This window comes from Onychomys torridus, chromosome 16 (genome assembly GCF_903995425.1).
Source record: "Onychomys torridus chromosome 16, mOncTor1.1, whole genome shotgun sequence".
Taxonomy (NCBI): Eukaryota; Metazoa; Chordata; class Mammalia; order Rodentia; family Cricetidae; genus Onychomys; species Onychomys torridus.
The window spans coordinates 48,358,102-48,380,758 of record NC_050458.1 but is presented as its reverse complement, the minus strand read 5'-3'; the positions used below and the strand labels follow the sequence as shown (position 1 = coordinate 48,380,758).

The 22,657-nt window shown below is 52.3% G+C and overlaps 2 protein-coding genes and 1 pseudogene across 2 annotated transcripts; 2 read left to right on the top strand and 1 right to left on the bottom strand.

The window, feature by feature from the left end:
- The first annotated feature begins 1,096 nt into the window (after nt 1–1,096).
- Nucleotides 1,097–12,109, top strand: Mcat (malonyl-CoA-acyl carrier protein transacylase). The gene is made up of 4 exons (XM_036208365.1): nt 1,097–1,546; nt 3,052–3,139; nt 6,690–6,907; nt 10,912–12,109. Exons 1-4 carry the CDS (start codon nt 1,133–1,135, stop codon nt 11,332–11,334), a joined length of 1,143 nt encoding a protein of 380 aa, XP_036064258.1. The 5' UTR covers nt 1,097–1,132; the 3' UTR covers nt 11,335–12,109.
- A 2,569-nt stretch (nt 12,110–14,678) lies between these two features.
- Nucleotides 14,679–18,160, bottom strand: Bik (BCL2 interacting killer). Its single transcript, XM_036207797.1, has 4 exons — nt 17,994–18,160; nt 15,826–15,924; nt 15,191–15,308; nt 14,679–14,771 (listed from the first exon to the last, which is right to left on the bottom strand). The coding sequence occupies exons 1-4, from the start codon at nt 18,158–18,160 to the stop codon at nt 14,679–14,681; spliced, it is 477 nt and encodes a 158-aa protein (XP_036063690.1).
- Nucleotides 18,161–21,190: 3,030 nt separating this feature from the next.
- LOC118596834 lies at nt 21,191–22,227 on the top strand (annotated as a pseudogene).
- Nucleotides 22,228–22,657: the final 430 nt, after the last annotated feature.

Sequence of the window (22,657 nt, the reverse complement as noted above, 5' to 3'; positions counted from 1 at the left end):
TACTGAACCTTAATCCCCAGTGTGATGGTATTTAGAGGTAGGGCCCTTGAGGGTTGGGGTGATTAGGTCATGAGGTAGAACCTTCATCAATTAGATTAATACCCTTAAAAGAAGATACCCCCATCTATCATGTGGGGGTAGGAAAAGCAAGTCATCTGCAAACTGGGAAACAGACTCTTTCCAGGGACCACATCTGCGAGTGTCTTACTTGATCCTGGACTTGTCAGTCTCCAGAACCCTGAGATATAATTCCTATTATTTAGGCCCTGAAGTCTATGGCATTGGTATGCCAGCCAGAGTATACTGAAACATATCTCCACATAGATCTTCTTATCTCATTATGAAGTGCTGTGATGTGTGTGTGTGTGTGTGTGTGTGTGTGTGTGTGTGTGTGTGTGTGTCCTGGGTGCCTTAGCAGAGACAGGTAGGAAATGAGAACTGATCAGAGTTCTGGAATGTGATGCAGGGGTGAGGTCAGAACCAATCTGACCCAGACACATACACACAGACAGACAGACAGACACACACACACACACACACACACACACACACACACACACACACACACACACAGCTCTCAGAGACCGCAAAAACACAGCTTCCAGTGCACTGTTCTGTCACTAACCATGTGTCACTCAATCTTTGAGGCTTTTGTTAACTGATGATTTTAAAAAGCAAATCTGAAAACGATCCTGGACTTGGTTCCATGACACGAAGATGTATTGACTGTTTGTTAAGAGGTGGGCACCTAATTGTGTTTTGTAGGAAACTCAAGAACTGCTTGAGTACAGCTGGCAGAATCATGGGGGAATAACGTGCCTGGGTTCACAGTACTCTTTCACGTTCTACTGGACTGCGTTGCACCATTTAGTACGTAAATACCTACTGAGGGCTCACTGTGGAAGGCTGTCTGTGGTTCCTGGCTGGAGAGGTTTAAGGAAACTCACCGACCACGCCAGGACCAAGACACACCTGCAAATGGTTTGAAAGCGGAGGTGGATCGGTAACATAGGAACTTTTTTTTTCTGGCTGCCTAGACGACCCGACAGGAAATACGCGAAGGACCGCACCGCTGCGCAGCCGCAGTGCACCTTAGTCGCCGCTGTAACGAACACCTACTCTGTGTCTCGCTATGAGCGCCCGGGTAGCTCGGGCCGGGTGGGCCTGGGGGTCCTGGGGACGCCGCGCCGCCTCGAGCCACCGGGAGCCACCGCCGAACGTCGTGGACGTGGCGGAGCTGCTGCGGGACGCCAGCTCGGCCGAGGAAGGGGCCCAGGAGGCGGTGGCGCGGCGACCGCCTGCACGCTGCTCAGTGCTGCTCTTCCCCGGCCAGGGCAGCCAGGCGGTCGGCATGGGTGCCGGCCTGCTCGGCTTCCCGCGCGTGCGCCAGCTCTACGAGGCCGCGCACCGGGTGCTGGGCTATGATCTTCTGGAGCTGTGCCTGTACGGGCCACAGGAGGACCTGGACCGCACGGTGCACTGCCAACCCGCCGTCTTCGTGGCCTCGCTGGCCGCCGTGGAGAAGCTACATCACCTGCAGCCGGCGGTGAGCCGAAGAGAGTCTGCTGGGTCTGCAGGGTTCTTGTTGGTCCCCATTCTGGTCCTCATTGATAGTATTCTACACTTCCTGCCCCCCAAAAAAGGATCCCTGCTCCAGGGGTGTTTGCATCTTAGAAGAGACACAGTTCACACTTAATGCACCGAGTTAACATAGTACATTAAAGATGAATGTGTTGGTCCGGAGAGATGGTTCTGAAGTTAAGAAGACCTGGGTTCGGTTCCCAGCACCCATGTGGTGCTTCACAACCGACCATAACTCCAGTTCTATGGGATCCAACACCGTTTTATGGCTTCTGTGGGTACCAAGTGTGTGCATCAAGTTCCCATAACATTCAAGCAAGCAAAACATTAATACACATAATATATTATTTATTGAGGGGCTGGAGAGATGGCTCAGCAGTTAAGAGCACTTCCAGAGGACCCAGGTTCAATTCCCAGCACCTACATGTCAGCTCACAACGGTCTGTAACTCCCGTTCGAGTGGATCTGACCAACCTGGTCTACATAGCAAGTTGTAGGCTAGTCAGGGCTACATAGTGGGACCCTGTCTAGAAAAGACATGGCATGGCAGATATTACAGCATGTGACTTCACTTGCTGTCGAGCAGTACCAGTTAATACATGTTAACTGGTGCTGAGACCCTCTGTTTTGCCTTGACAGTCACCTTGTAAGATGGAATGACAGGAAGCTCAAGGTTACATTCCTCAGTGCTTACTTTGGGCCAAGCCTGTACTGAGATTTTAAGAGATTGTCATTACCTAGTTAGTAGTAGTGTGAAGTCTAGGGGACTGAAATCCAGTTCTATGTGTGGCCTGGAAAAAAAAAATTTTTTTTTCATGACAGGGTTTCTCTGTGTAGTTTTGGTGCCTGTCCTGGATCTGGCTCTGTATACCAGGCTGTCCTCGAACTCACAGAGATCCTGCTGCCTCTGCTTCCCGAGTACTGGGATTAAAGGCGTGAGCCACTGCCCGAAAAATCATATTTTTAATGCCTGTACTTTTGTTTTGGTCGGGAGCATGGGAAGGATGAACTGTAAAGTAGCTGTGTTGTCAGTGAACTCAAAATCCTTTAGCTTCTGTCCCCCCCCATCCCCCCCCCCCCATCCCTCCCCATCCCCCCCATCCCTCCCCATCCCCCCCATCCCCCCCATCCCCCGTGCTGTGATTACAGCCGTGAGTGGTCAAAGGCAGTGTGCACGTAACCCCATGTACCCAAGAAACTGCTCTGGGCAGAGGCAAGAGTATCTAAAGCTCTGGGTCATGGTGTGAGTAGGATTGGCTTTAGCCTTCCTTTCTAGGAAAGGACCTCATCAATAAAGGGCTAGACTCAGGGGTTGTTGGCCCAGTTCTGTGTCTGCTTCCGAGCTGGAGTACCAGGCCAACAGAATCAGCTCATAGTGACACTTTACTGCCCTGCCAATTCCCAGGTGCACATCCCAGGACCGAACTCTTCCCGAGTGTTCAGCCTCCTTGTTCTGCTCTGTCCCCACAGGCCATTGAGAACTGTGTTGCTGCAGCTGGATTCAGTGTGGGGGAGTTTGCGGCCCTGGTGTTTGCTGGAGCCATGGAGTTTTCTGAAGGTACACAAGGACCTTGGCTTGTTCTTGCTGGGCTCAGTGGGGATGGGACTCTGTGGACAGTGGTGCTGGACCAACTCCAAGGTTACCGGGAAGGGAGCACAGGGCTGCAGGTGACCCTGGAGCTCAAGGACTGGATTCCACTGATCCCCTTTGAAGTCTGAAGGATTCAGTGCAGGTTTTCTGTGTAATCTTAGGAAGTCTGTTGCCATGGCCACCTTCCTTCACTGTCCTTTGCATTCTTTTTAAATTACATAAAATTGTGTGTGTGTAAGGAGGTCAGAGGACAATTTTTAGGAATTAGTCTATCCTTTCTCTTCCTTCCAACATGTGGATTTCCAAAATTGAAGTCAGGTTGTTAGGTTTGGCCCCAGTCACCTTTATCCACTGAGCCCTTGCTGGCTCTCCCTTTGCAAGTCTTTTTTATTTATTTATTTATTTATTTATTTATTTATTTATTTATTTATTTATTATGTATACAGAAGGGGGCACCAGATCTCATTACAGATGGTTGTGAGCCACCATGTGGGTGCTGGGAATTGAACTCAGGACCTCTGGTAGAGCAGTCGGTGCTCTTAACCTCTGAGCCATCTCTCCAGCCCCTCCCTTTGCATTCTTAAGGCACTCACTCTCTACCTGTCACATTTAGAAGATGCTCAGTAGGTGTTACATCAAAAAAAGAAAAGAGTAAATGAATACTTTGATTATTGCCTAGTGTATGTATACAAAGCCTATTCCCAGCGTGAATGCAGGGAACTGAACTTGGATCCTCTGCAAGAGCAGTTAGTACTCTTAACTGATGAGCCATCAGTTAAGATTTTTTCCTAAGATTTTTTTTTTTTTTTTTTCTGAATCCAGGCACAGGAGCATATGCTTGTAGTCTTGGCTACTTGGGAGGTTGTGGCAAGACGGTCACTTGAGCTGAGCTTGGGGCTCATGCCCTTAATCCCAGCACTTGAAAAAAATGAGAAAAGGCAGGTGGATCTATGTGAGTTCAAAGCCAGCCTGGTCTATATACTGAGACCCTGTCTCAAAAAGGAGGGAGCATTTGAGTTCCATTCTAGCCTCAGTAACTAAATGTTACTGTCTGAGAGAGAGTGGAGAGTAGAAGGGGAAGAGAGGCAGAGACAGGCAGGCAGACAGACACACACACACATACGGAGCAAGAGAGCGAGAGCACACACCACAAGTGCCTGACTGACTGATCAGTTCGTTGATTTAAAGTTTGCTTTATAGGTCAATGCAGGGAAGGGACTTGAAGTCACATTTCTCGAGAGATGAGACCCAGGTGGCCAGCAAGCATGTGTTTAACAACAGTGGTCATTAAGGAAATGCAAGTCAGCCCACATGAACAGCATTTCATAGCCTATGGGAGAGGAGGGTTGAGGATGCACAGAAATCAGCCCAGGATCCAGCTTCTGGGAATGTAAATAGTACAGCCACTGTATGGTTAAACTGTCATATGAAGTGCCCACAGCACATGAATCCAGTAGGTAGAAGGGGCAGGTCCTATTGGGGTTGGAGGAAGAAGAAAAGGGAATGAGGTGTTCTTGAGGGAGTGGTGTTGGGCATTGAACCTGTGGCCTTGAGTGTGTTAGGCAAGCACTCTGCCACTGAGCTACATCTCCAGTCCCGATTCTGGGGTTTTGTTGTTGTTGTTGTTTGATTGGTTGGTTGGTTGGTTTTTGTTTTTGTTTTTTGAGACAGGGTTTTTCTGTGTAGCTCTGACTGTCCTGGAACTCACTCTATAGACCAGGCTGGACTCAAACTCAGAGATCCACCTGCTTCTGCCTCCCAAATGCTGGGATTAAAGCATGAGCCATCACCATCTGGCTTTACCAATGCTGTTTTAAAAAGCATGTTACTGGGGTTGGGGATTTAGCTCAGTGGTAGAGCGCTTGCCTAGCAAGCACAAGGCCCTGGGTTTGGTCCTCAGCTACGGAAAAAAAAAAAAAAAAGCATAATACTATTACAGGAGGGATGGCAATGTTTCCATGTCCTGCTGAAAATACTAGGTTTGTAGTTTTTGTGTGTGCAGCGTACAGAGTGACAGCACATTCAGGTGCGTGCTAAGTGTCTTTGTGTGGCATCTGTCATAGTTACTACTTTACCACACACAGGAGAGAAATGGTCACACTTGCCCTCCACCTTGCCTAGTCTTTTCTCCAGCTTCCTGTCAACAGTTCTACAGGTGTGTACCCCACAGTTGCCCAGGGCCATGGAGCTGTAAATCCCACACAACACACCCATTCCTGAGTATGCACAGAGAAGAGTGTGAGGCTGGCCCCTCAGGCCCTCTGTCTGGTGTCAAGCCCCAGGCAGTCCCTGTGTCTCCTCTTTCTGGTCAGACCATCCTGCCCGAGGAACAGACATTGGGAGTGAACAGAGGTGCCCGTCCTAGCCCTTCCTCTCTGTCTCAGTTAGAGCAGCCTGCCTGACTGCAACCCTGTCCTCGTTTCTACTCCTTCTGCCTCGGCAGTGTGGGGTCCAGGGCTCTGCATGGATTATTCCTGCCTGGTTTATGAGTCATGTCTCATGAAGTTCGTGTACATTTTGTAGTTTTACAGCCGCCAGTGTGTCTGGTGGTCTTGATTGCTGGTCCTTTTCAGTTTCTCTTAAATAACAACTCCTATTTTCTGTAACAGCCCAGACAGAGTGGATATTGTTGTCCTGGTTTGCTAGCCAAAAGTTGAACCTGAAGGTGTGGCTTGTCTGAACCTGAGCAGTTCCAAGCCTATTCCTCTCCCCCCACCCCACCTCACCCCCACACTGAAGCAGCCATACTGATGGTTGAGACCAGGAGATTTTAGGGGCCTTCCTGAGCATTGTAGGGTGCTCCTTGTAGCAGGACCCCTGGTCTCTGCCTATCACCACTGTCAGTAGAATCTCTCAGAGTGTAGCAGCCAAATAGTCTCCTGTCCTGAGATAATATCTATTTTTATGTGTGTGTGTGCTTGCATGAGTTTCTGTGTGCCATGTGTGTGCAGTACCTAGGGCACTGGAACTGGAGTTGTAGGCACTTGTGAGATGCCCAATGTGAGTGATGGGAATGGGATCCTAGTCCCCTGCAGAAACATAAGCACTCTTAACTTATGAACCATTTTCCCAGCCCCAGTTATTTGTGTTAATAGAGTGGGCACACTGCTTTTCACTTCTGTGTCGTCCCCCAACCCCCATGGTTGTGTGCACATGTGTGTGCAGGTATACAGACTTGTGTGCATGCACTAACGGATGCTAGAGAAGAACAATGGGTGTCTTATCACTCGTTCCTCTGAGACAGGGTCTCTGCCCCTGCCCCACCCTCCCACTTTGCTGGGTTATAGGCTTACCTAGCCATACTTGACTTTCTATGTGGGTGCTAGGGATTTGAACTCAGGTCGATCTGTGCAGTTAGTGCTCTTCTGTACTGGGTATGACCCCTCAGCACGGCAGATAGAGATGATTGGAACTGTGACCCCTGAACTGGCATCAGCACCACTGCCACTGTTCCCCTCGATGGTGGCTCCCCCTCCGTTTCACAGTCAGACTTACAAACGCACTTCTGTCCGGCTAGGTCTATATGCGGTGAAGGTCCGAGCTGAAGCTATGCAGGAAGCATCTGAAGCTATCCCTAGTGGGATGCTGTCCGTCCTTGGCCAGCGTCAGTCCGACTTCTCCTTCGCCTGCATGGAGGCCCAGGAGCACTGCAAGTCTCTGGGCATCGAGAACCCAGTGTGCCAGGTGTCCAACTACCTCTTTCCTGACTGCAGGGTCATCTCAGGACACCTTGAGGTTAGTGCTGATGGGAGCAGGGGAGTCTGCACACCTCTGGGTCCCAGCAGCAGAGTGGGCGCCTTGCTGAGCGTGGCCTGGAGAAACGGCCGAGGGTGGGTGTGGCAGAGCAAGTGCTGCAGAGAGGAGCAGAAGCCCGGGCACCACCTGCTCCCCGGCGACGGGATTTCTGAACCAGTCGTCTGGTCAAGTCAAAGGGCCAAGCCACGCCACGCTAGACCTTTCCACGCTAGGCCTGCAATCTGGCTGCTTGCTTTGAGAGAAGGCCTGTTTTCTGTGGCTTTGTCTGGCTTTTTTACCTGGCTTTTTCTTTTGCTATTATTTTTGGGGGAGGGATGGGGGCATTGAGACAGGGTTTCTCTGTGCAGCCCTGGCTGTCCTGGAACTCACTCTGTAGCCCAGGCTGGCCTCAGACTCACAGAGATCCACCTGCCTCTGCCTCCTGAGTGCTGGGATTAAAGGCGTGCCCCACCACTGCCGGACACCCAGCCTTTATTTTTTTTTTAAGTGTCTGATTTTGTATTCAAGTGCTCGGTCCTCTGTTCTGCAGTCTGCTGTTTCTCCAAGTGTCACTAGAGACACACAGACCCGTTAGCGTTCCTCTTGTCAAAGGAGGAGCAGTGTGACAAGGTGACACCAGGACACAGGAAGGGGCGGGTCAAGCACCAAGTGGAGGGGCAGGAGCCCTGTGGAAGTGGCACCTACCTTAAGGTGCCAGGAAAGTACAACTAGAAGCTATGTAAGAGCCAGTTATCACATGTCTGACTCCCTCGCTGTCCGAGGGAGCACCATGGAAGGCGTCGTTATCCCATTTCACACAAAAGGAAGCTGAGATGGGCCAGAAGTTCGAGTCTTCAGTGTAGCCTGTGCTGGTCTTGAGCTCAAGTTTATGCCACTGAAGGCCAGTAGCTGGGCCGAAGGCACATACTTTTAAACCCGGCATTGGGAGAGGAACACAAAAGGATTTGACATTCAAGGCCAGCCTGGACTACCTACAACCCTGTCTCAAAAATAACAGCGTATAACCAGGTGTGATGGTGCACATCTTTAATCCCAGCACTTGGGAAGCAGAGGCAGTGGCAAGAGGATCTCTGAGTTCAAAGCCAGTCTGGTCTACAGTGAGTTCCAGGACAGCCAGGGCTACATGGTGAGACCCTGACTCAGAAAACTCAAGCAAGCCAAACTGCACACACAGTTCTTTGCCACTAAACCCCATCCTCACTCTGGTGGTTTCCTCCCACTGTCTGGGTCTTTGCTGGGGGACCTTTCAAATACCACCTCTGAACCTGTGAGCACCACAGCACTTTGGCGACTCATATCACGTGGTAGAAGGTCGCCGTGCCACCTCCACGAGCAGCCTGAGAAGTGGCTCGGGAGGCCCCAGGCAGGCAGGCAGGCCTGCTCTACCACATCCAGTCTGCGCACTACACCAGGGAGACCTTGGCTAACAAGCCATGTACTGCTCTGGTAGCCTTGCCAATGCTTCCCCAGAAAGCCCAGGTGAAGGCTGGGGTTCCCCCAGCGTGGAGCCATTTCCAGCAACTGATAGGGAATAGCTCCTTAGCCTCTGGCACCATTTAAAAACTAGGGGCTGTATAGAAGATCTAGAGACTGTGTGCCCTTGCTGCCACAGCTCTGCCACTGATTAGTCAAGAACCCTGAGAAGCACCACGTGCCACAGGAAGTGTCACGGAGCAGCTATCTACATCAGGGTCTGCATGACGTCAAATCCAGGCATGGTGGGAAGGATGGTGTTTAGGGTCAGAGAGTCGCCCAGTTCCTGGGGTGTGTCCTCAGTGGGTGTCAAGGCACTGGGGTCGAAAAGGAACTGGAAACAGTAACCGCAGCCCAGACCTGTCATGGCATGGTGCCCACACCTGCCCTGCCAGGCACTGTGGCACTGTCGGTCACCCTGAGGCTGGAAGCTGGGACTAAAGACAGGAAAGAGGTTTGGGCTTCATCGGTGAGAAGTCCCATTACCATGCCCAGGTGAGCAGGTACATTCTTCAGAGAGTGGGATACAGAGATGGGCAAACAGCCCAAACCAGCACCATCCTAAACTTGGAGGATGGACGGCTGCTGCCGTGTGATTACAGCAGGTGTGGAGTGAGAACCTAAGGTCTGCTGCCCTGATCATCGGACTGCCGTGCCCAGCACAGCTCTCACATAGCTTGTGGGTAACTGTGGTTATCCTGTTTATAGATGAGCAGACAGGCACAGAGGAAAAGTATGGAGCCCTGCCTCAGTACAGGCTCGGGATGCAGCAGGAACTTGGCCTACAGAGTGGGTAGTCTTTCTGTCAGAAAGCCCCTTGGCAGCTCTGGCTGTGTCTAGACATCTTTATAGATTCTGTGGTTTGCACACAGCAGCACACTTAAGACTGTTGGCTGGCCCGATGCCCTCTGAACTTGCCTTGGGAAGTAGTCTTCTATAGAGGACTCAAGTAGGTACCAGCATCTGGGGCCCTAAGGGCAAGGAGCTGGTGAAGTGGGCATGGGTCTTCCCTCTGAGTTCCTGTCCTGCAGTCTCCATAGAGAGGGACATGAAGCAGGCTTGGTAGCAATCACCAGAAAACAGGATTCTTGGTTGAAAACTAGTATTGCGCTAGGTACTGCCAGCTCCTCCAGATGCCCTGTGCACCTTTTTTTTTTTTTTTTTTTTAAGATTTGTAAGGGGGTTGGGGAATTAGCTCAGTGGTAGAGCGCTTGCCTAGCAAGCACAAGGCCCTCGGTTTGGTCCTCAGCTCCAGAAAATAAAAATTAAAACTAATAATAGTAATATAATAAAATAAAATAAATTAAAAAAGATTTGTTTTTGTCAGGTTTGATGCTGCATGCCTTTAATCCCAATGTCCAGAAGGCAGAGGCAAGCAGGTCTTTGTGAGTTTGAGGCTAACCTGGTCTATGCAGAGATCCCTGTCTCAAACAGACAAAATATTTATTTTGAATTGTGTGTATGTGTGCATGTCTGTGTCTGTTGTGGAGGTGCCTGTGCATATAAGTGGAGGTCAGAGAGGACAGTGGGTCCCATGAAGCTGGAGTTGCACATGTGGATGCTGGGAACTGAACTCAGGTCCTTTGCAAGAGCGGTATGTGCTCTTAACTGATGAGCAATCACTCCAGACCGTCTCTGCATTGGAGTTGAATGTCCCCTTTCCAGCAGCATTGTGCCATTTCAGGGGCAAGGAAGAGGGTCCAAGCTACCATGCTGGTCAGTTCTAAGCCACGTCAAACTACGTTTCTACTTAACGTAGCCATGGTCACTTCTCATTTGGGGCAGGTGAATGTCACCTCCATACACAAAGACCATTGGGACTGGAGAGATGACGCAGAGGTTAGGAACACTTGTTCTTGCAGAGGACCCATGTTTGGTTTTCAGAACCCATATGATATTTATAACCATCCACAACTCCAGTTCATGGGATCAGACATCCTCTTCTGTTGTCCTCAGGCACCAAGTATGCATATACATGCAGGCAAAACACTCACACACATAAAAATAAAATAAATAAACCTTAAAAAAAAAGAAAGGCAGGGGTTGGGGATTTAGCTCAGTGGTAGAGCGCTTGCCTAGCAAGCATAAGGCCCTACCCTAGGTTCAATCCTCAGCTCCCCCCACCAAAAAAAAGACAGACAGACAGACTGCTGGGGCATTGACTGTACAACCAAGTTAACTAGAATTGAAAAGTGAACTAAGGGATAGCTGAAGGGCTTGCGGGCCACATGTGGTAAGGCATACCTTGTGATCCCAGCACTCAGGGAAGCTTAGGAAGGAGGATTGTGAGTACAAAGCTAGTCTGGCCTCTGGACTATGGCCTTGTCTCAAAAAGCCAAGGGCTGAGGGCAAAACTCAGTGGCAGAAGTCTTGCTTTGCATGCACAGACCCCTGGATTCCATCCCAGCACCACACACACACACACACACACACACACACACACACACACACACACACACGCCAGCAACAGCTGGAACTGTCTGTGAGATTCCTCATTTTTTTCCCATCAGGCCCTGCAGTTTCTCCGGAGGAATTCTGCTAAGTATCACTTCAAGCGCACCAAGATGTTGCCAGTGAGTGGTGGCTTCCATACCTGCCTCATGGAGCCAGCCGTGGAGCCCCTGGTGAAAATTCTAGGCACGATTAACATCAAGAAGCCACTGGTTGCTGTCCACTCCAACGTCAATGGGCATAAATACATGCATCCCCAACACATCCGGAAGCTGCTGGGGCAGCAGGTGATATCTCCGGTGAAGTGGGAACAGACGATGCACTCTATCTATGAGCGGAAGAAGGGCACCGAGTTCCCCAGCACCTTTGAGGTAGGCCCAGGGCGGCATCTGGGAAGCATCCTCAAGAGCTGCAACAGGCAGGCATGGAAGTACTACAGCCACGTGGACGTGATGCAGACCAGTGTGGATCCTGACCACTGAGGGTCTTGTGTGGAATGGCCCCAGGATGAGCCTCTGTACCCACCCTCTTTCCTCAGACTTGAGGACAATGGTCACTGCAGTGTCAGCTGTGGCTAAGGCTTCCCTCAGAGCATAGCCCTTGAGTGCCACATTGTGTGACTCAACCCATCCCTACACCTGACAAGCTGTCTGGCTGCTGGGGGAAAGAATTCCCCAGACCACCTGCCCGGCCAGCATGCTGCTCTGCCTCTGAACCCAACCAAGCCCCTCAGTGAATCCAGGAAGGGCTAGCCTGGGGCAGCCTTAGACTTGCCCTGTTGGTGCTGTGGACACTGCTTGGCTTCAAACCAGTCCTGGTGCCAGAGGGGCTTCTCAGTCACCTGTGTCAGCTGTTCACCCAGGGCCAAGATCATAGCTCCTTTGGCCTTCAATCTGGCCAGTGGCCTTGGCAGCCACTTTGTCTGCTCCTCACTCGACAGCTGGGAGATTGAGTACCATACACTGTACATATCCAAGAAGCACATATTAAGTGCCTGCTGTATGCCCTAGAGTGGGTGGTCCCTTGTAGAGGAAACTTGGAGCATGGTGTAAGGTGTAGGGTGTATCTGGGCAAGAAGGGTAGCCTGGGACCCTGACTGCCTAGGCCAGCCCCAGTTCATCCATGGAGACCCCACCACCACCAAGTTGTTCATGGGACAGTGGTCACTGAAGAATCAGCTGTGTATGGCTTCCCTCACAACCCAGCCTGCTCCACAGCAGGGGTGGAGTGAGGCTCCTGGGAAGACACATAATAAATGTGAGCCTTTCTAAGCTGCCTGGCTGGCTTTCTCATTCAGTGATGCTGGGGAATCTCGGGAATGGAGCCCATTAACTTGTTGTTGGGGAGGCTTGCACCTAGTCTGGATGGCCTTCTCAGCAGGACTCTGCTGGCCTCTGGACAGGACCTGGCCTATTACCCAACTGTCCCCATTCTTGTGCAATTGGTCTTGGTCCTGGCCAGTGGTACTTGGGGGCCTTGTGACCTCTAGATGCCCTGTGGATTTCAACATGAGTGCAAGTGTAGCTTACCCCCACCCTGAGTGAGCACGTCTATCCTAGCTGAGGCAGGAGGATGGCTTTAGCTCCCGAGGAGTCTGGCATCAAGCAGACAGAGCAGCCCTTCTATAAATGAGTAGGATTCTGGAAAGCTATTAGCATTTGCTTGCAGGGGATTGACTCCTGTGGTTCTCTCTGGGCCCCTGGCTGTCTGCAGGGTAGCTACCACCTCAGAAACCTGTGCTCACCTCTCCCGAGCCCAGCACGGTGTCGATCTGAACTAGTGCATCCCACATGACACATAGGGAGTGGTGGGTCCCATCCAGTGTGGTCATATGCAAGGCCTCAGATGCTCCCACAGCCTTGTCACCTGAGGGAAGTTACCCCACTGTCCCAGAACTCTCCATCCCTCCTCGGGCCTGGGCCGTGGAGTGGTGTGTGAAGCTTCTGTGGAAAGGTGACAAGTCTCCACCTCCACCTTGAGCACCGGGAGCAATCCTAGATCTGCAGTCAATAGCTCTGGTCTCACCCAAGACTGTGGACCTGGTGACGCAGCTTGGGGTGGGGCTCTGGTGTTTGGTTTTGTGTCTTGAAAGAGGAGTACCCAAAGCAAGTGGCCTTTGTTCTTCCGAGCAACATTCATGGACGCGCTAGGAGGCCTGGGGCAGCTGTGACAGGGTGGGAGCTGCCACCTACCAGGCTGGTGCCAACTCACAGACATACCCAGGGCCTGGGAGCTAGGGAAAGCCTAGAGAAACCAGCTCTGATCTGCTCCCTGAGAAGGCCATGCAGGCACTCTGGGTGTGGCCTCAGTTTCCCACCGCCTGGAGTGAGGTTCCAGCTTGAGGGTCATAACTGCCTTGCTGAAGAGAGAGCCTAGAGCCTGTGGCCACATGGGTAGGAGGCTCACTGAGGTCCATGGGCTGATGGTGGTCTGTGGGAAACATGGGTGGGAACCGGAGCCCAGTGACATCTGCCACCCAGGCCACCCATTTGCCCAGGCCAGGAAGGCCCTTTCCTCCGTCTCTAGAGCAGCGCTTATTCTTGCTGCCCCCATCCCCCCAACCCTGCTGCTGGAGGACTCAAAGCCACAGTGCAGTTAGCTCCTGTCCCAGGAGTAGCCAGCTTGACGGCCCCTCTGGTCACAGCCCTTTGGGCTGAGATCCCACCAGCCCATCTCCTGATCCTTGGTCAGGAAGCCAGGTGGTCCCATCCTCCCGGGAAGGGCACTGAGGCTGCGAGGTAAGGCTAAGGTGGTAACAGGGACCCAAGACAGCAGAGGGACTCAACACAAGCACCCCACCCAGAACTGGGGAATGTGGGACAATTCAAGAATACATCGTGAGGGCATTTGGGAGGGGCCAGAGAAAGTGGCCGGCCCCTGAAGTCACAGCCAGTACATGGGGAGGGCACTGTTTGGGGGTCTGATGGGAATGGGCAGACAAAGTTCCAGGTGGAGGCCCTGGTTGGTCCAGAAAGAGAATGGGCCAGGCCTGGGGAGGTACTGAGCCCCAGTGGTGGGAGTCTGGCCTCCTCGCTTGGTGCCTCCTTGTACAGCATCACGTCTTTTCTTGAGAGCTGCATACCCTCCCCCAACACACACAGGAGATAGACAGGCTTCCTCATTGGGATTCCGGGCAGAAGGGGACAAGACAGTGCTGTGGAGCTGGGCATGGTGGCACAGAGGCAGAGGCGGGCAGATCTCCGAGTTCAAGGCCAGCCTGGTCTACATAGCGAGTTCCAGGACAGCCAGAGCTACACAGAGAAACCCTGCGGGGGGGGGGGGGGGGGGGGGGGGGGGGGGGTGGTGGTGCTTATGGCCGTTGGGTGCAGGCAGGGCGCACAGGAATATGGGCAGAGGCCACCCTTTCCCCTCCACCATCTATATCCAGTGTTGTGACAGTCCTCCCCCACCCCCCCCCCCCGAGGACCAAAGGGGAGGCCAGATGGAAATGACACTTTATTGAACTCTCCACCTCAAGAAATCTAGTCCAGTAGATTCTGTGCCTCAAGGCTTCACAAACAGGGGGTGTGGCCAGCACTCCCCCCCACTGGTGGCCACAGGACCAGCCTGCAGAGAGGAAGGCAGGCAGGGGTCAAGAGAGGGGCCAGCCAGGCCTCAGGGGCATGTAGCCAGTAATGCCCCTGAGGTAGAGTGAATTCATTTGCCTTACAAAAAACCCAGAAAACCTGTATGAAATCTCAGCACTATCCTGAGTTAAATATTTAAAAAAAAAGGGGGGGGGCAGTCAGAAAACACCACAGTTAGGGTGCCGGCACCTCTAGGGGGTGGTTGAGGGGCAGGGACCGGCCCTGCCCCCCGCTGGGCTTCACTGAAGCTGCAAATGCAGGGCCTCGCCCAGCAGCAAGAGCACCAAGAGCACCATGGGAAACAGCTGTCCTCGGGCCTGGTCAGGTGACACCTATGAAACCAAGAGGGAGGGAGAGTGAGGCCCAGGGACCACCTGGAGTGAGGAGACAGCTCCTGGGACCTGGGAACAAGCACCTAGGTACAAGGGGGGGGGGGGGGATCTGGGACACGGTGTGAACATGGGCATTCAGCCAGTGGGGGTGAGCAGGGTCCTGTCTGCCAGAGGAAGGATCCCTGCAGCAGAGACAGGAAGGCACTGTTGAGTGTGAACTTGAACCTTCCTGAGTTCACCAGCCAGTCAAGCAGTTGCAGCACACACTAAGGCTCCTGGGATGGGGCAGAAGTTCAAAGAGGCGGGAAAGAGGCTATAGAGAGGGGTGGAGACTGTGGCAAACCAGACAGTATAGCTAAGGAACTGCTGGCTGCCCTGTGGGCAGGGTAACATTGGACTAGAGGCATCAAGACTCTTACCCAGGTGCCAGGAGTCAGGACTCTCCAGGAGCAGATGTTTTCCCTGAGGTTGGTGAGGCCACGAATCAGGCTCCTGAAAACGCCCCTGACACCCATCTGGCTGTAGGTGACAGCGAGTCTGTAAGGCAAGGAAAGGGCAAAGTGGTTATGGTTGCAGCAGACCCTGGAAGCCTACATGTGTGACCCATTACAGCATGGCACACAGAGCCTCTGTGTCCCCCGGACACCCTGCTCTCTCCACTAAGAAAGCCGTCTCTTCCCAGACTTCTGGGTCTCTGCTCAGAACGGGCCACAAGGAGCATCCCCACTCTGAAGACCCCCTAAGTAAGTCGCTGCCTATACCTGTCCCCCTGGGAGACCAACCAAAGGGCTGCCTCTGGGGCCTGGCCCACACTGGGAGTTGGGACCTCTCAGGACCGTCCAGCTTGATGAGGGACAACAGAAAGACCCCGGGTGATGCTTAATCCACTGCTAAGGCCAGAGGGGAGGTTGGGGGACCCAGGTGGTGGCTGGGAAGCCAAGGGTTTCATGCTTGCCTGGGAGCTCCCACACTTCTCCCAGTGTTTGCAGGGTGCCCTTGAGGCCCAGTCCTGGGCTGGTTCTGGCTCTGCCTGCCCGCTTGGGGAGCTGGTTACCTGTGCATGGCAATCCCAGGCAGCTGGGCCAGACGAGGGCTCCGCAGACACAGGTCCATCTCATCACCGATGTAGGCCAGCCTCTGGGCCACCTGGTTTCTGCAGGAAGGCACAGGGAAGTTTGGCGTGGTTATGCTGGGAAGCTATACCAGCCACCCATCCCAGTTCCTGTGGGACTCAGGGCCCAGAGAGAGGAGGGCAATGGGATACTGGAGGCCAGCAGCAAACCTTGGTGTCCCTCTCATCCATGAGTACACTCTGTGCCCCTGCAGGACAGGCCACAGGCTGAGACATCAGGCAGAGGGGCCAACAGGGGACCTACTACATGGGGCCTGTACCCCATGTCCGCCTTTTGTGGAACTCAGACACACATTAATGCTAGGAGTGTCTCATGAACCTGCCTGGAAGCCAGGGACAACTTACCCCAGAAAAACCAGCACCCGACCTTTCCCCTAGAGGGTCCTGGGGGAGGGGGGCTCCCTGGTGGGCTTTGATGGTATCAGTGGATGGTAGGAGTAGTGGGGGTGTGCTCTGAGCCCCCCTTCAGGGTCTCAGTTTATCTTCCTGCTCCGAGACCTGCCCCTGGTCCCCAGTGCTGAAATACTGTGTCTGCACCCTCTCCAGATGGAGAGTGGTTAACAGGCCCTTTGTCTAACCACACTTGCTAAACCGAATTCCCAAGTGAGCCAGACGTGGTGGTGCATGCCTTCAATGTAAAGAAAATCTCAGGAACTGTCGAGATGGCCCAGCAGTTAATAAAAAGCACTTGTTGCTCTTGCAGAAGACCCAGGTTCGACTCCCAGTACCCATGTGGTTGTTTACAACCATCTGTAACTCTATCTAGTTCCAGGGGATACAACACCCTCTTCTGAGTTCTGCAGGCACTAGGTATGTACTCAGTGCACAGACATACGTGCAGGCAAGCACCCGTGCACATAAAATAAATCTTAAAAATTGTGAAAATTCTCTAGCCAAATGAGAGGCACATATGTGTGCATGGTGAACGCATATACAATGTCCTGGCTGGTTTGTGTGTCAACTTGACGCAAGCTAGAGTCACCAGAGAGGAAGGAGCCTCAGCTGAGGACATGCCTCCATGAGATCCAGCTATACGGCATTTTCTCAATTAGAGAACAATGTGGGAGGACCCAGCCCATCGTGGGTCGTGCCATCCCTGGGCTGTTGGTCCTGGATTCTATAAGAAAGCAAGTTGAGCATGGTATGGGAAGCAAGTCAGTAAGCAGCTCCCCTCCGTGGCCTCTGCATCAGCTCCTGTCTCGGAGATCCTGCCTTGTTTGAGTTCCTGTCCTGACTTCCTTCAGTGATGAACAGCAGCAACGTGGAAGTGTAAGCCTTATAAACTCTTTGCTCCCCAACTTGCTCTTTGGTCATAGTGTTTCACTGCAGCAACAGAAACCTTAACTAAGACCTATACACACCGAAACCAGCCTGATTAAGCCCTTCCTGGGGTTTGCCCGAACATTCCACCCCAGTGACTCAGCAGCTCACTGGAAAGTCCCTGCAGAGGGGATCTTAGGGGCCATCTGCCCCACCCAGCACAGCCCTGGCCGTCTGCACCACTGACCCAGTGTCCCAGGTCTCCTCCTGATTCCGATGGTAACAAGAGTGTGAGGAGCCTGGAAGGCTGTCTAGCAACCGGGTTGGGAAGTTTTGGTTCCACCTATACCCTGGGAGACCCCAAGGAAAACACTGTCCCAGGCTTCACCTCACTCGGGATTGGAGCAGGAAGCGAGAAGACAGGCATCCAAACAGCCCCATCTTAGTTCCACAACCAGAGTAACAGAGAACCCAGAAGCTGAGGACACACATGCAGAGGCTGTGCTGACCCGCCTTGTGTGCAGAAGGCCTCGCTCGCCCTGGTCAGTATGGCTGCTCTTTTTCTGCTGGGAAGTATGGGTCTCACAGCCTGAGCAGGGAAGGCCCTTGCCTTCCCTATCTGGATATAATCCACCGACAAACATGCCCCCTCCTAGTGAAGCCAGACGACCCAGGGTTGCAGTGTGCTGGTCCTGAGACCCAGGAATCACTGTCAGGAGCCCTGTTCTCTCCCACCCTGCCTCCTCAATACTGTCTGACACTCCCGCACTATACAGAGGGTGCTGTTTCAACGCATGTCCAGAGGAGGGCGCTGGTCAGCAGGGCCCCACCTGTCCTCCAGGCACTCCGTGAGGTCCAAGTCTCCTACAGGACTAATGTTTTCTTCCTCCACAGGCTCCTTCATGCTGGGAGCCCCAGCAGCCACTGAAGGTCGGGGGACCTGGTCATGCAGGACAGTCTTGATGAGGTCTCGGGCCATGAGTCTTGCCTCCGACATGTCTTCTGTGGGATAAAATAGACCGAGTGTGACTAGACTCCTCAGAACTGTGCGCTGGGGGCAACACCAGACCAAAGTACGCACTTGGCATGCCGGGTACGATGAAGCTCATGGGGACTGCACAGCCTTGAAATCTGAATGTTCCTGACCCTCTCCTGCCCCTGGAATGAGTCCCAGAAACCAGAGCTGCCATCACCAAGGCCATTCACACAAGCTGGACTACCTCTCCCAAAGCCAGCCATAAAGCCTCTAGTCCCTCTGTCCCTGTCCCCTGAAGACCTGGAGACCCCAAGAATCTGAACAGACTCCCCACTGCTCCCACCCCAGTCTGTCACAAGAGTGTGCAGGACCCTTTATCCAGCTCTGCACACACTGCCCAGTCCCCAGACCTGAACATCAAACCCAGTTTCTCCAAGAGCTGAGAGAAAGTTGGAACCATGAAGTGCTTGTCTTCATCACACAAACACAAGGACCTGACTTAGGATCTCCAGAACCCAAGGCTGGGCACAGTGCCGCATGCCTAGAACCCCAGTGCTGGGGAGCTGGAAACAGGAGGCTCCCTGGGGCTTGCTGGCTAGCCATCTCAGCTTCATCAAGGAGCCCGGGGTTCCAGATCCTGTCTCAGAAACCCAAGTCAGGGCTGGAGGCAGGGCTCAAGTCATTCAGAATGTGTACTGCTCTTGCAGAGGCCCAGAGTTCGATTCCCAGCATCCACATTATCAGCTCACAACTACTTATAACTCCAGTTCCAGGGGACCAGAGGCCTCTTTTATCCTCTAAGGGATACCTACACTATCATGCATATACCCGCACCCCCCAACACACACACAATTACAAATAAATCTTAGGGTAAAAAACTCAAGGTAGAAAGCTCCTGGCAAACAGCACCCAACACTGACCTCTGGCCTCCACATACATGCATGCACATGTACACGTACACACACACACACACACACACACACACACACACACACACACACATATGCACACCCACATACAACACAGTCATATACACATAATTTCCCACGTCTCCAGGTCTTCATGTGTAAAGGCTCCCTGGAGATGGGAAAAGTGACGCCACTTTCCTTTCTCTGTCTGTGACAGGGACATGGGCCATGACCCCTGTAATGGGGGAAGAAGTTTGACTTTGCTGCCCTCCACCTAAGAATGACCTTCTTGCCTCAGTAGCCATTCCTTCTGAGCTGTTCGAACCATCCTCCAGTTCTGCAGCCTCAGCAGCTTCCGAGTCCTGCTCTACACAGACTGTGTGTCTTAGCACATCACCAAGACCTGGGGTTCCGAAATGAGAGGATGCTCGGGGCCCTGGATGTTCCCTCCTGTAAGTATGAGGGCGCCCAGCTCTGTTCCCCAGGACAGAGGAAAGTCGGGCACCCTGCCCACAAAGGGACTGAAGCGAGTTCCCTGGGTGAGCAACTCCTCGGCCATGCGAAAAGCACACCTAGTCGGTTCTGTTGCTTTTGTCCTGGGGACAGAACTTGAACCTTGTGCAAGATCAGATCAGGTAGACAGTGGGGCAGTGGTGGCACACACCTTTGATCCCAGCACTCAGGAGGCAGAGGCAGGTGGATTTCTGTGAGTTGAGACCAGCCTGGTCTACAGAGAGAGTTCCAGGACAGCCAGGGCTACACAGAGAAACCCTGTCTCGAAAACAATGACAAAAGGTAAGCTAGACAGTGTGCTGCCACTGGACTACAGCTCCAGCCTCACACTCTTCATTTGTTTGTGGTTTTTGTTTGTTTGTTTCAGTATGTGTGGATGGCAGACGAGGGCACACGCCCCACTGCACACATGGAGGGCAGAAGACAACTCTGTGGAGTTAGTTCTCTCCTCCCATCCTCACACAGCTTCAAGGAATCAAACTCAGGTCTCTGGGTCTACCTAGCAAGCATCTTATCCTCTGAGCCATCTCTCGAGCCTTCAACACCCCACCCCCACCCCACTTTTCTTGAGATAAAGTTTCTCTGCATTAGCCCTGGCTGTCCTGGAACTTGCTCTGTAGACCAGGCTAGCCTTGAACTCAGAGAGAGCCTCCTGAATTCGAGGATTAAAGGGGTGTGCCACTATGCCCTCCCTTTTATGTCTGTAAGGAATATGTCCTTATTACGTCACCAGCCTGCGACGGCGACCCAGCATAAAAAGCAAGAGCACCCCCCAACAGGTCAACCTGGTCTACAGAGTGAGTTCCAGGACAGCCAGAACTCTTTCCACATTCCCCTCCGCGTGGTCTCTTGGTCTCTCTGTCTCTGTGTGTGTGTGTGTGTGTGTGTGTGTGTGTGTGTGTCCGTGTGTCCGTGTGTCCTCTTTCTCTCCTTCCTCTTAATAAAGCTCTAAAAAGGTAACCATGGCTCGTGATTCTTCCGCCACTGTGGCATCCAGCGCTCTCTTCTGCAGGGGGGCCCCATTATAACCCCTTCAATGTCGACTATTGCTCTCAAATAACAAAGGCAAATGGGCAAAATAAGACAAGAATTCTCCATGATCCCACAATCCCTTGCTGGCCAATCTTTCCTCTAAACACATCTGTAGCCATATATACATCTTCAAGATGAAGGTGGCCACACAGTACTTCACAGCCCCTCTCCCTCCTGACAGAGGCTCCATTTGACTCTCTCACTAGCTCTCAACATTTTTTTTTTTTCCGAAACAGTTTCTCTGTGTAATCCTGGCTGTCCTGGAACTCACTCTGTAGCCCAGGCTGGCCTCGAACTCACAGAGATCCTCCTGCTTCTGCCTCCCGAGTGCTGGGACTAAAGGCGTGCACCACCACCGCCTAGCTTTATCCCTCAACTTCCGCTCAGACAACTCTTTTACACTCTCAGTCATGAGGCCCATTGAGACCCTCCTACGTACTCCCGCCCAGCATTCCTTGCAGTGCTGGCCATGTGACCAAGTCTGGCCGGTGAGGTCTCAGAGAAGTTGGACACAGGGTTTGGAAGAAAGGGTGCAGGGGCCAGGCTCGTGTCACTGAGACCCGGGACACAAACACCACTGCCTGAGCCTTTGCAGGCCATGCTGCCCCAGGTGGAACTTTTTGCCACCGCCACAGCGTCCCCATGTCTGAAGAAGGCTGCTGTCCTGGGACAAGGAGTATTACAGGCAACAAGGGTCTTTCACACAGGACAACCACATTTTACCCCCTTACCACCTCTTCCTGAATAGGAAGGAAAAGTTACATCTTGGACTGATCCCTGAGGAATTCTTCATCCTTTATGCTAAAACTGGTGTAACAGGACCCTGTCTGTGTGTGTGGAACTGGGATTATCTTATATTTCCTACTGAAAGAAAGGCATGTGATTACCCCCAGAGACCTTCTCTGCCTTATCAGTAGCAGGGTTCATTGTCTATGTGATGAAGAAACATGGTATCTCTATTGGAGAATTTTGATAAACTTGTTTGTTTGTGTGTTTCTTTGTGTAGCCCTGGCTGTCCTGGAACTCACTCCATAGACCAGGCTGGCCTCAAACTCACAGAGATCTGCCTGCCTCTGCCTCCTGAGTGCTGGGATTAAAGGTGAGTGCTGCCAGGCGGTGGTGGCGCACACCTTTAATCCCAGCATAGGCAGAGTCAAGCGGATCTCTATGAGTTCGAGGCCAGCCTGGTCTACAGAACGAGATCCAGACAGGCACTAAAACAACATAGAGAACCCCTGTCTCAAACAAACAAACAAACAAACAAACAAAAGGTGAGTGCCACCATTGCCCAGCTTATTGATAAACTTCATGAGCACAAAATTGCTCAACCAGAAGTAAAGCAGTCGACCATCAAGCAAATCCCGGACCCAGTTTACATGGAGAAGGAACAGCAGGCGCTGGTTCAGAAGCACCATTACCTCTTTGACACGGCCTGGGAGGTCACCTACCGGGAACAGCTGCATAGAACATATGGAGGTAAAGAGTCGCCTGGACTACCGTATCTCTGTACGGGACATGATGTGCGGCACGTGGTGCAGAGCATCTCTCTGCAGGCAGGAAAGGGAGACAACTGCCCAGTGCATTGTGGGTCTAAAGCCGCTTGAAAAGAAGACTCAAGGGCAGCCAGCTGTGTGAACATATCCACCTCAACTGAGACAGGGAGAGAGAGTTAACTAAAGGGGAAGTAGTCTGAGTGACGAACTCTTCTGTATGCCAGTAACTGAAATTACAGTGTACCCTTCCTAAGACACGATCGAGGTTCACTTAGTGGCTTAAACCCACTGCTAGTCAGCAGGTCTCTCTGCTCCTTGCTCTGCATCTACAACTGTCTAGTGACTGACTGCTCTTGCATAAGCAATTTGCAGCAACGTGCTGCCTGACTGAAATGAACACGTTATGAATTTGTAAGTAGTTACACCACCTTGCAATGAAGTGACAATTCAAACAGAAGCAAAATAAAAAATAAAAAATAAATTAAAAAAAAAAAAAAAAAAAAAAAGGAAAGGAACAGCCCAGACCAGGGCAGCTTCCCTCCTGAGGCAGGAGGATCTCTCTGAGTTCGAGG

Bases quoted from the DNA above. Each gene is read 5' to 3' on its own strand.
- Mcat (XM_036208365.1), top strand. From the start codon at position 1,133: ATGAGCGCCCGGGTAGCTCGGGCCGGGTGGGCCTGGGGGTCCTGGGGA. The intron at 1,547-3,051 runs GTGAGCCGAAGA...CTGTCCCCACAG, and splicing joins TACATCACCTGCAGCCGGCG to GCCATTGAGAACTGTGTTGC. The intron at 6,908-10,911 runs GTTAGTGCTGAT...TTTTCCCATCAG, and splicing joins TCATCTCAGGACACCTTGAG to GCCCTGCAGTTTCTCCGGAG.
- Bik (XM_036207797.1), bottom strand. From the start codon at position 18,160: ATGTCGGAGGCAAGACTCATGGCCCGAGACCTCATCAAGACTGTCCTG. The intron at 15,925-17,993 runs GTGGGGCCCTGC...GCCTTCCTGCAG, and splicing joins ACGGAGTGCCTGGAGGACAG to AAACCAGGTGGCCCAGAGGC. The intron at 15,309-15,825 runs GTAACCAGCTCC...CTTGCCTTACAG, and splicing joins CCTGGGATTGCCATGCACAG to ACTCGCTGTCACCTACAGCC.